The 15,230-nt window shown below is 44.8% G+C and overlaps 1 protein-coding gene across 9 annotated transcripts in view; it reads right to left on the bottom strand.

Annotated features, from left to right (window-relative positions):
- Positions 1 to 5,197: 5,197 nt before the first annotated feature.
- LOC135522433 (peroxisomal targeting signal 1 receptor-like) overlaps positions 5,198 to 15,230 on the bottom strand; it is a 28,897-nt gene continuing 18,864 nt past the window's right edge. For all 9 annotated transcript variants that reach the window (XM_064948680.1, XM_064948676.1, XM_064948678.1 and 6 more), the window contains 4 exons: positions 9,507 to 9,719; positions 8,463 to 8,628; positions 7,120 to 7,277; positions 5,198 to 6,845 (listed from right to left, as the gene is read on the bottom strand). In XM_064948680.1, the coding sequence (XP_064804752.1) occupies positions 6,605 to 6,845; positions 7,120 to 7,277; positions 8,463 to 8,628; positions 9,507 to 9,719 (778 nt within the window). In that variant the 3' untranslated portion in view covers positions 5,198 to 6,604. The remainder of the gene's footprint in view (positions 6,846 to 7,119; positions 7,278 to 8,462; positions 8,629 to 9,506; positions 9,720 to 15,230) is intronic.

Genomic DNA, 15,230 nt, shown 5'->3' with positions numbered 1-15,230 from the left:
TAGAAGTCAGTTCTATTTGTGACGCAGTTCGCGCTGCAAGTCTTGCCTCTTTATAGAAGCAGGTACCCACGTGCCATCTCCTCATTGGTTATACCCACGTGGGTGATTGAAAGACAAACGAGGTCAGTGGCGGTAATGCACCTAATTTATGAAAGTTGCCAATCGCAATATAAAGTCAAGAGAAGAAAAAGCCTGGAAGGAGGAGAGATGACTAGAAACGATTTGGTTGACCGTTTTATGTGTGGATTAATTGTCGGACTAGAGGACCTTGTGCATTTCAGGTAAAATAACAACTCAATGTTTATATCCCAGGACAAATTAGCTAACACCAGCAAGCTAGCTAAATAGGACAAATTAGCTAGCAAGTGCAAGCTAGCTAGCTAAATAGCCATAAATGTTTAATGCTTTTCGACCTGTACCCTCCAGGAGACTGTCAAATATGATGACACCACCACCCCAACGGGTGTTGCTGGGCAGCTTCCATGTGGTGTTCGTATTCTTCTCACTTTGCTTGGTGAGGTAGATTGCTGATATAACTTGATGACCCTTCACATACCTTACAATTTCATTGGCTCTCTTGTAGGGTGTATCCATTGTTTTCAGTGCCATGATATCCTTGAGAAGCAGATTCAATGCATGAGCAACACAGCCAATGGGTGTGCTGTGAGGGTAGATCTCCGCCACTTTAGACCAAGCAGCCTTCATGTTCGCAGCATTGTCTGTCACCAGTGCAAATACCTTCTGTGGTCCAAGGTCATTGATGACTGCCTTCAGCTCATCTGCAATGTATAGACCGGTGTGTCTATTGTCCCTTGTGTCTGTGCTCTTGTAGAATACTGGTTGAAGGTTAGAGATGATGTAGTTAATTATTCCTTGCCTACGAACATTCAATCACCCATCAGAGATGATTGCAATACAGTCTGCTTTCTCTATGATTTGCTTGACCTTCACTTGAACTCTGTTGAACTTTGCATCCATCCAGCAAATGAGTAGATAAAGCATGTCTAGTTGGAGGGGTGTATGCTGGGCAAAGAACATACAGAAATCTCTTCCAATACACATTGCCTGTGAGCATCAGAGGTGAACCAGTTGCATACACAGCTTGAGCAAGATATTCATCAGCATTTCTCTGACTACGTTCCTCCAGTCAAAAAAACTTCTAATTCCAGGAGGACTATGAGCTGTTGCTATTGATAAGGTGTCCAATTCATCATTTTCACCTTGAATAGAAGTATAGGGATTTTGTCAGAGGTTGCTTGGGGTTTGTCAGAGGTTTCTGAGGGAACTTTATGCACTTGGCCAGATGATTCTACATCGTTGTTACATTCTTCACATATGATTTGGCACAGTATTTGCAAATGTGCACAGCTTTTCCTTCTACATTAGCTGCAGTGAAATGTCTCCACACGTGGCATTTTCCTGTAAAGATTAGAAAAATTAATGAAAAACAACCCAAATACAATTCCATGTACAGATAAATAGTTAAGCAGTTAGTTAAAACATTTATCTTACAAAGGAGTTGTTTAAAAATGAAATAATTATGGAAACAGGTGAATTAACTCTCCTCAGTTAGCAGGCACAAGCAAGCTAAAACCCACAAGGTAGCCAAAACGAACTAGCAGAAATTGTTAACAAGTTAGAAATGATTTAAACACACTTTGCTGAATGCTACTATTTACTAGTTAACAAAAAAGTATATATGTCATATAAAATGTATTCACCCCCACAGTATTGTAATCAAAACTTACCAGAAAGCATGTAATCCTTGACTCAGACAGTGTAGAAGTGTGAGCTCAATAGCATCTCATTAGTGTGCGATATCTTGAGAATCAGCTGTACACGTGATAGAAGAATGCACTGTGCATGCAGAGGGTTGCAATTCCATTGAATTGGGGATAGTTTAACCAAAATATGCCACAAGACCTAGAATTGCCTTATGTGTATCCAACAAAAAAGGTTCAGTTATAAGCTAACTTTTTTGATGAATTTAAGCAAAATTCCTGGGCTTAACGTCCCCCATGGAAATTTCCTGAAAATTTCCGGGAAAGTTCAAGACCCTTTGCAACCCAAGTTCCACTTGTTTTTTTGGAGGGCCCACCAAGATTTACATGCTAAAATCGTCACTGGGGATGCCCAAGGACTAATGTGAACTCTGATAAAGGTTCTATAGTGTACTATACTTTAGGCCAATGACACACTAGAATTACCTAATGTGTCAAGTGAAAATGTGCAATGGCATAATATACCAAACATTAAGAACACCCCCCCCCCCCCCTTTCCCTCAGAACAGCCTCAATTCCTTGGGGCATGGACTATACAAGGCGGCGAAAGCGTTCCACAGGGAGTCTGGCCCATGTTGACTCCAATACTTCCCACAGTTGTGTGAAGTTGGCTGGATGTCCTTTGGGGGGTGGACCATACTTCATACACACAGGAAACTGTTGAGCATGAAAAACACAGCAGTTTTGCAGTTCTTGACACAAACCGGTGCGCCTGGCTCCCCGTTATATACCATACCCAGTTCAAAGGTACTTAAATCTTTTGTCTTGCCCATTCACCTACTGAATGGCACACATACAAATTCCATGTCTCAAAATCCTTCTTTAACCCGTCTCTTCCACTTCATCTACACTGATTGAAGTGGATTTAACAAGTGACATCAATAAGAGATCAGAGCATTCGCCTGGAATCACCTGGTCAGTCTATGTCATGGAACGAGCAGGTGTTTCTAATGTTCAGTACACTCAGTGTAGTACATGTAAAGACCTTAAATAGTTTGTTTGGGCATATGCTGGATTTATTCCTGATCGATATGATGTGTAAAATGTCCATATTTTATTGTCCTGTTTTATCTCCTATATCCCTGGTGTATCTCTCTTACCTCCACAGCAGCATTAGCTTGCTGGAAATCTGAACCTACCCACAATTCTACAGACTCCACTGAGATCTGACCAGGAAGGAAGGAAGATGTAGCAATGGCAGACGTGGACACCAAGTTGTCCATAACAACACAAAGTGGGACTAACAGATGTTGAGGTTGTGACTGTAAAGGACGAGCAGAAAAAGGTGGGGAAGAGGGATGAAAGAGGAAGACAAGAAATGAATGGGAAGAAGCAAAACACAGAACTACACCCATTCTCCCACTCCCTTTCTCCCCTACAAACTACACAACTCTGGCGCAGGTCGTCTTTCCTATTTTTCTAAAAGGATTTGCTTTAATCTAAATGCAAGTTGAATCAGCGAAAACGATTTGCTTATGCATACTGTATCTTCCTGGGGTTTGTACAAAGAAACAACAAAAACTACAAGGGAGGGGTGAGAGTTTGAATTTGGTACAAATGAATTGGGGTTGTTAATGGAAGGTGAAAGGCAAGTGTTCACGTTTGGGTCAAAGGGGGAAAAGTAGACAAGTAGATGTCACAGGGCAGCTATGAAAACTCTTATGACTACATAGTCAAGGGTAAACACCAGGTCTGAGGTCTAATTCAAGAAGTAACTTGGAATTCAACTCATGATAATAAAAACAAAACACAAAAAATCCCGATTATATTTCCTCCCCTACCTAAATTGAAATATTATTTGCCCCAACTGTATGACTTCACTTGACAAGGGGAACTGGAAGTCTGATTCAAGAGAACAGCTATGATGATTTTCATTGGCAGATAGAAATCGTAGGCATACATTTGAACTTTTGTTTGATAATTGCCAATGTTGGGCAATGCAACATACACTACATGACCAAAAGTATGTGGACACCTGCTCGTTGAACATCTCATTCCAAAATCATGGACATTAATATGGAGTTGGTCCCCCTTTGTTGCTATAACAGCCTCCACTCTTCTAGGAAGGCTTTCCACTAGATGTTGGAACATTGCTGCAGGGACTCCATTCAGCCACAAGAGCATTAGTGATGTTAGGCAATTAAGCCTGGCTGGCAGTCGGCATTCCAATTCATCCCAAAGGTGTTCGATGGGGTTGAGGTCAGGGCTCTGTGCAGGCCAGATAAGTTATTCCACACCGATCTCAACAAACCATTTCTGTTTGGACCTCGCTTTTTCCACGAGGGCATTGTCATGCTGAAACAGGAAAGGCCCTTCCCCAAACTGTTGCCACAAAGTTGTAAGCACATTGTATGCTGTAGCGTTAAGATTTCCTTTCACTAAGGGTCCTAGCCCAAAACCATGAAAAACAGCTTCAGACCATTGTTCCTCCGACACCAAACTTTACAGTGGGCACTATGCTTTGAGGCAAGTAGCTTTCTCTTGGCATCCATCAAACCCAGATTCATCCGACTGACTGCCAGATGGTGAAGCGTGATTAATCACTCCAGAGAACGCGTTTCCATTGCTCCAGAGTCCAATGGCGGGGAGTTTTACGCCACTCCAGCCGACGCTTGGCCTTGCACATAGTGATCTTAGGCTTGTGTGTGGCTGCTCAGCCATGGAAACCCATTTCATGAAGCTCCCGACGAAGTTATTTTGCTGACCTTGCTTCCAGAGGCCGTTTGGAACACAGTAGTGAGTGTTGCAACCCAGGAGAGACGCGCGCTTCAGCAGTCCCGTTCTGAGCTTGTGTAGCCTACCACCTCCTGGCTGAGACGTTGTTGCTCCTAGACATTTCCACTTCACAATAACAGCACGTACAGCTGAGCAGGGCAGAAACTTGACAAACTGACTTGTTGGAAAGGTGGCATCCTATGACAGTGCCAAATTGAATGTCACTGAGCTCTTCAGTAAGGCTATTCTACTACCAATATTTGTATATGGAGATTGCATGGCTGTGCGCGCAGGTTTTTCACCCGTCAGCAACAAGTGTGGCTTAAATAGCCAAATCCACTACTTTGAAAGGGTGTCCACATACACTGTATATACAAAAGTATTTGAAAGCCAAATACTTACCTTGTGAATACATATGTGAATGTTCATGCCCTGCCCAAACCCCCTTGTACTTACAAGTACTTGTCCACTTGTTGTATGCTACTTACTATTCATAGAAAGAGCTGGATACGTGCAAAACAAAGTATTCCCTGTAGGAGATACTCTTGGCTGAATTAACAAACTGCATTGACCATTTGTTTTTTCGTGCTGTAAAAGCAGCCTAATCCTGGGTCATTTTGGTCTATTTGGGTCTGCAACTGGCCAAGGAAAATACAAATATGGGAAATTACTGCCCTTTCAAACATGAAAAGTAGACCTAATCAATGAGTCAAGAGCTTTATTGCTGAATATCACATTAATCATCATTACAGTATGGTTAACTATTTTGAAAACAGTACAATAATTATAGTACAGACAATATGGCAAAAAAGCATTATTTTACAATTAAGCTAATTATTTTACAACAAGGGCATTTGTTTGAAGAAATAAGGGTTGAGGGAGAGAAGAAGTCCAAAGACACCTCTTTCAGTATACCATCCCCTTTACACTGATGTCATCCTCTGTCCAAAGCTGAGTCATTCATTATTGCACACTGTAGCAACAGAAAATGAAAACAAGCGCTTCTTGTCAGACAAATTCAGGTAGGTCCCTCCCCGTTCGCTTCCATTGGGTGTGAACAACTCATGTCAGCAGTCTTTAATTTCTCTCAAGTACTTCATTGATTGAGGGGGGGGGGGGGGGGACTAAAGACACTGTGGCCCTCAAGGACTGGCGTTCAGCATCCCTGCTCCAAAGCCAGATATCTATATTACTGTAATGATCTCTTTTTTTTAACCTTCAACAATTGATTTCGGAACCAGTAAGCCAGCTTTACAACGTTTGAACATCTTATTTTCAAGGGGGAATAAAACACAAAAAACAAAGGTCCTCCAAATAAACATGATCCTATCTTCTCTATACATTACAGGAACACTCATCTCAACTTGATATTTTGCTCTACCATGTCTGTTTAATTCCCTCTGGAAAACCTAAGGTGCAAACTTTTCACTAGTATCCAATGGATCATAGGGCTGAATGAAACTAAGGGAGTCAAGTGGCTCCTCAGTTTCAACAGGCATGACGATGCCTCTGATTATGAGGGGCACAACAAGAACATCCCTGCGCCAGTTGCTGAGGACAGAGGGGAACAAACCAGACATCGGTGAAATAGTCTGGGTGCCAGTCTGTTTCTGCTTTGTGCCAAACATGATAATGACAAAAGTAGGAACCAACTGGCAACCAGGTGATGTCAGAGTGATCAGGGGAGGAAATAGTATGTATTCAATACACCTGGTGTACACTGAGCATTTCCCTTGGTTACAGAAAGACACATCAAATGTCCTTCTCACCTCTCCTCCCTTTCAGCCTACTCTCCCCTTGTCACAGTTCATCATCCCTCTCTTCCTGAAAGGATTGGATAGGTATCAGGGTTGGAGTCCGTTCCATTTCAATTCAGGAAGTAAACTTATCCCAACCCTGGTAGTTATAAGATGGCAGAAATGCTACGAAAGGAGCTACTTCCATGTTGTTTATACTTATCCAATCATTTCAGGTTTATATGAAGTGCCAATAGGGTTAATGGGTTGTTTGTGGGCAGGACCTCTCTCTTTCTTCCTTTTGTCTCTCTACCTCTCCCAGACACCTTCCTCCCCTAAGTGCGCGCACACACACACTATCAACTCTCTCCTTCATTCCCCCCCCGCCTGACAGAAGTAGGAGAGCAGCGTGTCGAGGTCTCGCCGGTCGGCCGCCACATCTAGCGAGCTCTCTCCCATCATGCTTAAGGCCATGCGCAGGGTGGACCAGATGTTGTCGGACATCATGGTGGCTGCGGTGCTCCCCGGGCCCCGGCTGGCACTGACCTTCTCGCCCTCCCCCGACGCCTGGCGCTGCAGGGACAGGGCTTCCAGGAAGTGCTCCACGGCCTCTCTGTAAACCAGGAAGAGAATAGGGGTCAAATTGAAATTGTCATTCTGGTGCATTCAATAGATTTTTAATAAGGCAAAAATAATTATATTGTGAACAAAGTCAATACATTATATAAAGTCCATTTCTACTCCTGGTATGACCTGAATCTACAACTTAACTTCGACGAACATAAGAAAGTACAGTGTTAAGTGGTTTTGATCAAATATTTTAAAAATAGTGATTTGTTTTTTTACAAAACGGTGCATCTCTGGCCACAAAAGGCTCTCCATCTCACCTGTGGGCTCCTAGGTTGACACAGCTGATTCCCAGGTTGTACCGACTGCGGATGAAGCCTGGCTGCAGTTCAAGAGCCCTCCTATAGGCGGCAACAGCCTCCTCCGAGCGGCTTCCATTGGCCAGCGTGGCGCCCAGTTTATTCCACAGCAGATAGTCCTGAGAGAGAGGGAGACAGAGAGGTCATGAGCTCCTGAATTAGTGTTGGATACATTTGAAGTTTTTCCACATAGACTTATACAGAAAACTACCCTCTGCATTACCTAAACACCAAATTGAAAAATTCTAACTTACAACCTTGATTTTGGACAAAATGACTTACTGCCAAGAATTATCCAGCAAACTTTCTAGCAAACCAACAATCAGCATAAGAACCTCCGGAGAAACCTGAAAACACCACCCAACCTGCAAACTGAGTGAGTAGATGTTCAGTCTGAAGCTACTTCTAAAGCCAAGAAGTAAAATACATTATAGTAATCTCTAGATATATTACTATACAGACTCAGGACAGACGTCCGGCTGCAACAGCATTTGCACACTGTGGTGTGAAATGAAAGGTGTGAAAGCCAACAATGACAGCAGACCATCACAGCTCCCCCCACCCCTGTGCAGTGGCCATCATAAAACAGTACCCCCCCCGAAAATTAAACATGAAACAGAAACAGTACAAACAGAAGCTCCTTAAGGACAATCCAGAGACACTATTTGCTGACTCGTACAAACCGGGGATCATACACTTCTTTTTCCTCACATACTTTGCATGGCACAGTTACCCTTCTGTTAAGAAAGAGGGTACGAGCAAAGGGTGGAAACTAAGAATAATGGACAATGAAGACCCTGACACTGACAAAGGTTATGTCAACCTGTACAGATCTGGAACAGTATTGGTGCACTATTGTTGCAGGGCAGCCTCAAACCGTTTTCAGCAGGACTTCTACAAGATCAAAGAGAGAGCACAGCATAAGAAGCTCATCCTAGGACCACTGGGTTGGGTTATCTATGTATGCATTTCTTTTATCGTTTTTGTACCTGTGACCCACTGTTTCAAAATAAATAAAAAAAGGTTGATCACAATATTTTTTACAATGAGATGGACACAATTGCTTTCAAGTAACCATTTAGCATACAGATCAGAAATTACTTCAAGGAAGCAAGCAAGGAAGGATGCATGTAGTCGAACACATTGGAATTTATCAACTTTATGCTGTTTAAATCAAATTAAGCAAATTATAATCAAGTGTGTTTATTCTCCAAACACACATGAACCACAGATTGTGGATAACCTACTAGTGTACCTGTGGTGTGAGAGAGGGCCGCGGTGAAGTGGAGAACCCGATAGCGTACCTGTGGTGTGACGGAGAGGGCTGCGGTGAAACAGTCCACGGCCTTGTCATACTCCCCGCTCAGATTGAAGAGGACTCCCAGGCCACACTGTAGTTGGGGGTCGACGCAGGCGGGTTCAGAGTTCGCCGCACTGAGGAACAGGGACTGCACCTCGGTAAACAAAGATCTGAGAGTGGGGGAGGAAGGCACAGAGATGGGAAAAAAGAAGGAGGGAGATGATTTAACAATTGTGATATTTTAAGCCAACAGATAGAATCCATGTTTTCGTGACATACAGTGGGGCAAAAAAGTATTTAGTCAGCCACCAATTGTGCAAGTTCTCCCACTTAAAAAGATGAGAGGCCTGTAATTTTCATCATAGGTACACTTCAACTATGACAGGCAAAATGAGAAAAAAAATCTAGAAAATCACATTGTAGGATTTTTAATGAATTTATTTGCAAATTATGGTGGAAAATAAGTATTTGGTCAATAACAAAAGTTTCGTTACTTTGTTATATACCCTTTGTTGGCAATGACAGAGGACAAACGTTTTCTGTAAGTCTTCACAAGGTTTTCACACACTGTTGCTGGTATTTTGGCCCATTCCTCCATGCAGATCTCCTCTAGAGCAGTGATGTTTTGGGGCTGTTGCTGGGCAACACGGACTTTCAACTCCCTCCAAAGATTTTCTATGGGGTTGAGATCTGGAGACTGGCTAGGCCACTCCAGGACCTTGAAATGCTTCTTACAAAGCCACTCCTTCGTTGCCCGGGCGGTGTGTTTGGGATCATTGTCATGCTGAAAGACCAAGCCGTGTTTCATCTTCAATGCCCTTGCTGATGGAAGGAGGTTTTCACTCAAAATATCACGATACATGGCCCCATTCATTCTTTCCTTTACTCGGATCAGTCGTCCTGGTCCCTTTGCAGAAATACAGCCCCAAAGCATGATGTTTCCACCGCCATGCTTCATATTCATATTGTGTTATATTGATTAGCAGTTAAGTATATGCTGAATATACACACACACCACATTTGTACGCAATGAAATAGGTCCACTCACTCGGGCAGCAGTGAGCCAAATCTCTCCCTCTCTCCGGTCCCTCTGTCCTTCTCTCGCTCCCGTTCACTCTGCTCCAGGACTGGCCGGTATGTGGGGTTGTGCCTCAGCCAATCGCGAAGGGTCTCACAGGCCTGCCTGTGCAGCGATTCGTTGGTGAAACTGACAGCCAGAGCCATCAGAGCAGTCAGGTTGTCCTTCTTCAACTCTATGCATCTATCGGTGAGAGAAAAAGAGAGAACGAGACAGAGAAAAAAAGAGGGAGAGAGAAAGGTGAGTGAACCCGAGAAAATGTTGCGTCACAGGCATCATGTAACTTCGAGGACTTCCTATTTCGCACCCAAGTTCCTGCTTATCAGAGCATCTTTGTATTTGAGCCACACATAAAACATTCATGAATCAAATAAGTACATACTTCATGACATACTCTTATTGTCACAAAGGAGCTACGTCCCAAAAGGCACCCAAATTCTCTATATCAGGGGTGTCAAACATACAAGCCAATTCAATGCGGGTCAAGGGTGGTTAAAAAAAGAAAAGAAAAAAAGATATATACACACACACACACACACACACACTACCAGTCAAAAATTTGGACACACCTACTCATTGAAGTATTTTTTAAAACTATTTTCTGCATTGTAGAATAATAGTGAAGACATCAAAACTATGAAAGAAGATATATGGAATCATTTAGTTACCCAAAAAGTATTAAACAAATCAAAATATATATTCCATTTGAACTTCTTCAAAGTAGCCACCCTTTGCCTTGATGACAGCATTGTGCACACACACACACACACACACACACACACACACACACACACACACACAGTTGAAGTCGTAAGTATACATACACTTAGGGTGGAGTGATAAAAAACTCAATTTTCAACCACTCCACAAATTTCTTGTTAACAAACTATAGTTTTGGCATCTACTTTGTGCATGACACAATAATTTTTTCCCAACCATTGTTTACAGACAGATTAATTATCTCATAAGTAACTGTATCACAATTCCAAATGGGTAAGAAGTTTACATACACTAAGTTGACTGCCTTCAAACAGCTTGGAAAATTCCAGAAAATGATATCATCGCTTTAGAAGCTTCTGATAGGCTAATTGACATAATCTGAGTCAATTGGAGGTGTACCTGTGGATGTATTTCATTGGCTGACAACATGGTAACGACTGGACTGGAAACGACTACGAGTAATGAGAGCACAGCACAAGAGAACACCACAGCAACTGTCAGAAGTTCTGCTGCAACAGTGGGCCACAAACAGATGCAGGTATGCTTCTGTGGTTGGAGGAAAGTTACATCACACCATGGGCTGAGGATCCACCAGGGGAAGAAGGGGTGTTTGGGTAAAGAGAGACAGAACTCGCATTGATTACTTTCTGCGAAAGCGATCAAATCAGTCGAATGAAGCACAGCAACTGGACGCAAACCATAGTTTGCAGTGCATCAGTACCACTGTCATGGAGGACGTAAACTCAAGCACCGAAGTAGCAACTGAGGTGGAACCAACAACAGGAGTGGAACTCACCCAGCCTCCCAGACCTGCAGTCGAGAGGAGACTACCAGGGCACAGACCGTATGTGAAGTGGCCTGGCGCCAGTGACAAGAAGTTGTGGGAAACAGTGAATACTGACCTTACCTTGACCCTCGAGAGACTTCGAGGCACAGTGGAGAAGAAGTTGGAGAGGATGGGGGACATCATCTATGAGTACGGGACAGAAAGATTTGGAGTGGAAGAGGCAAAAGGCGGGAGAAAGGTTCCAACCTCACCAGTTTCCAGGAGGCAACAAGAAATCAAGCGCCTCGTTCAAGAAAGGCGGCAGCTTAAGAAACAGTGGAAGAAGGCCTCGGAAGTGTAAAAGGAGGGCATAGAGGCACTTCAGGCTGACATCAAAACCCGGTTGGCTTCCCTCCGTAGAGCAGAGAGCCTACGGAAATGCAGAAGGAAGAAAGAACAAACTAGAACTCGATTCTACAAAGATCCCTTCAAGTTCCTTAAAAGTCTCTTCACAAAGGAAAAAAGTGGAGCTCTAAAAACAACAAAGAAAGACCTAGAGGAGCACCTGAGAACAACAAACTTTGACTCAAAGCGACATGAACATCTGGCCATCCCATCAGATATCCCACCCATTGAACCCCCGGAACATCATATTGAGATCAGCCCTCCGACATGGAAAGAGGTGGAAAACACAGTTCGACGGGCAAGAACAGCATCAGCCCCGGGGCCAAATGGAGTCCCGTACAAAGTGTATAAGAACGCACCAGACGTCCTGAGGTTCCTCTGGAGGCTTATGAGAACAGCTTGGCAGAAGAAGATAATACCCAAAGTGTGGCGTAGGGCAGGCGGGGTCCTGATCCCTAAGGAGAAGGATGCAGTGAACATCAGCCAATTCCGCCCAATCTCCTTACTGAATGTCGAGGGTAAAATCTTCTTTAGGGTCATTGCCCAGAGGATGGCCGAGTACCTGCAAAGGAATGCGTACGTCGATACATCTGTACAGAAGGCAGGAATATCAGGGTTCTCTGGCTGCTTGGAACATTCCAGCATGATCTGGCACCAGATCCAAATGGCCAAGGTGGAGAAAAGGGACCTCCATGAAGTCTTCCTCGACCTCGCCAATGCATTTGGCTCTGTGCCCCATGAACTCCTGTGGTCTGCCTTCAGATTTTTCCACATACCGGACACCATCACAAACCTGGTGAAGTCGTACTTCCAGGATCTGCAGTTCTGCTTCACCACCTCATGGCAGTGCCTGAATGTAGGTATAATGGCAGGATGTACCATTTCTCCGTTGGCATTCACAATGGCAATGGAGGTTATCATCAGATCCTCAAAATGGGTTGCTGGTGGACAGCGAGTCGACTCTGGTTTCCGCCTCCCTCCACTCAGAGCCTACATGGACGACATTACAACATTGACCACCACTGTCCCATGCACCAGGAGACTGCTCAGAAAACTTGAGGAGAACATCAGCTATGCCCGTATGAAGATTAAACCATCCAAGTCACGCAGCATCTCGATTGTGAAGGGAGTACTCTCTGACCTGAAATTCTGCATCGGAGATGACCAAATCCCAACAGTGTCTTAGCAGCCGGTAAAAAGCCTTGGAAGGTGGTATGATGCAAGCCTGAAGGACAAAGACCAGGTGCAACAGCTGCGCAAAGACATCAGTAGTAGCCTACAGTCCATCGACAACACCCAGCTACCTGGAAAGTTAAAGGCCTGGTGTCTGCAGTTTGGTCTCCTACCCCGGGTGCTGTGGCCCTTAGCACTGTATGAGGTTCCAATCTCAACAGTGGAGAAGATGGAAAGAGGAGTCACAGGCTACTTAAAGAAGTGGCTCGGAGTTCCACGATGCCTTACCACCATAGGCCTCTATGGAGATGGTGTCCTCAAGCTGCCCCTCACCAGTCTAACAGAGGAATTCAAGTGTGCAAAAAACAGGCTCCAGATGACACTGAATGAATCTCGAGACCCAGTGGTGAGCAACAACGCGCCGAACTTGGCAACTGGGCGCAAATGGAGGCCAGGAAAAGCAGTCCAGGAGGCAACAGCAGCCCTCAGACATGCTGACATTGTGGGTCATGTTCAGCAAGGGAGAGGAGGCCTTGGGCTAACTAGCCATGCTGCTTGGAGTAAGGCCACTGCACCAGAGCGGCGGAAGATGGTAGTGCAGGAAGTATGCCATCAGGAGGAGGCTGCAAGGAGGGCCAAGGCAGTCTCTCTTGCCAAACAGGGACAGTGGACTCGATGGGACAGTGTGGAGAAGAGGAAGATCAGCTGGAAGGATCTGTGGGCCATGGAAGCGAGACGGTTGAGCTTTTCAATCAGAGCAACATATGACGTCCTTCCAACACCAGTTAATCTTCACCAATGGTATGGTGAAGATCCGGACTGTGCCCTCTGTTCCATGCCAGCCAACCTCAGGCACATTCTCACAGAGTGTAAAACAAGCCTCACCCAAGGACGCTACACTTGGCGTCACAACCAAGTCCTTAAAAACCTTGTGTCCGCCCTGGAGGACAAGCGAGCTGCCACCAACTCCCTACCACCCACAGCAGCATCACACTCCTTACGGACAAACTTTGTCCGCGAAGGGGCTAAACCACCAAAGAGTGGCTCTACACCATTAGAGCGAGACCAGCTGCGCTTGGCTCGCGACTGGAAAAATGCTAGCTGACATTGGCCGGCAACTTGTGTTTCCTCCGGAGATCGCAACCACCACCCTAAGACCTGACATGGTGCTCTGGTCCCGTTCACTCAATAAGGTCTTCATCATTGAGCTCACAGTACCCTGGGAAAACTCAGTAGATGAGGTTTATGAGCGAAAACAACTGCGCTATGCTGATCTAGCTGCCGAAGCACGGCATCATGGCTGGAACACAGAAGTCCGACCAGTGGAGGTGGGCTGCAGAGGTTTTGTGGCAACATCTATAACCAGACTGCTTAGAGACCTGGGAATTAAGGGCCAGAGCCAGCGTTCGGCAATCAAAGCTGTATCAGAGGCGGCAGAAGGCAGCAGTCAGTGGCTCTGGATGAAGAGGAAAGACCCCAGCTGGGCCCCGAAGTGAGAGGGCCAGGAGATATGCGGTCAACAATGCTTGACTCAGGGAGGAGGATGCCCCTGCCATGCATAGTCCCATGGGATGTTGGCTATCAACAACAAGGCAACTCCTATGACTAATTGGAAATGGGACGCAAGCGTAGGATTGATCACCCTGTCGCTGACCGCCTTTGGGGAGGGTGTATAGTGTGAAAGGCCGAAACACCCTAGGAACCAAAGGTACACTACTGACGATGCGCTCCCCAAATTTCACCACACTCACTGTTCATTAACTCTTGGAAGTGCTTGCACAAAGGATAGTAACATCTCATCCTGTGTTCTTGGAATCAAGGCCTACCTTCAAACTCAGTGCCTCTTTGCTTGACATCATGGGAAAATCAAAAGAAATCAGCCAAGATCTCAGAACTTTTAGACCTCCACAAGTCTGGTTCATCATTGGGAGCAATTTCCAAACACCTGAAGGTACCACGTTCATTTGTACAAACAATAGTACGCAAGTATAAACACACTGGGACCACGCAGCCGTCATACCGCTCAGGAAGGAGACGCGTTCTGTCTACTAGAGATGAACGTATTTTGGTGTGAAAAGTGCAAATCAATCCCAGAACAACAGCAAAGGACCCTGTGAAAATGCTGGAGGAAACACGTACAAAAGCATCTATATCCACATTAAAAAGAGTCCACCATAAAAAGCCAGACTATGGTTTGCAACTGCACATGGGGACAAAGATCATACTTTTTGGAGAAATGTCCTCTGGTCTGATGAAACAAAACAGAACTGTTTGGCCATAATGACCATTGTTATGTTTGGAGGAAAAAGGGGGAGGCTTGCAAGCCAAAGAACTCCATCCAAACCGTGAAGCACTGGGGTGGCAGCATCATGTTGTGGGGGTGCTTTGCTGCAGGAGGGACTGGTGCACTTCACAAAATATATGGCATCATGAAGAAGGAAAATTATGTGGATATATTGAAGCAGCATCTCAAGACATCAGTCAGGAAGTTTAAGCTTGGTCGCAAATGGGTCTTCCAAGTGGACAATGACCCCAAGCATACTTGCAAAGTTGTGGCAAAATGGCTTAAAGTAAAGGTATTAGAGTGGCCATCACAAAGCCCTGACCTCAGTCGAATAGAACATTTGTGG

The sequence above is a fragment of the Oncorhynchus masou genome, chromosome 30 (assembly GCF_036934945.1).
Source record: "Oncorhynchus masou masou isolate Uvic2021 chromosome 30, UVic_Omas_1.1, whole genome shotgun sequence".
Taxonomy (NCBI): domain Eukaryota; kingdom Metazoa; phylum Chordata; class Actinopteri; order Salmoniformes; family Salmonidae; genus Oncorhynchus; species Oncorhynchus masou.
The sequence above is the reverse complement of the archived record's forward strand: the minus strand, read 5'-3'. Positions and strand labels throughout refer to the sequence as shown.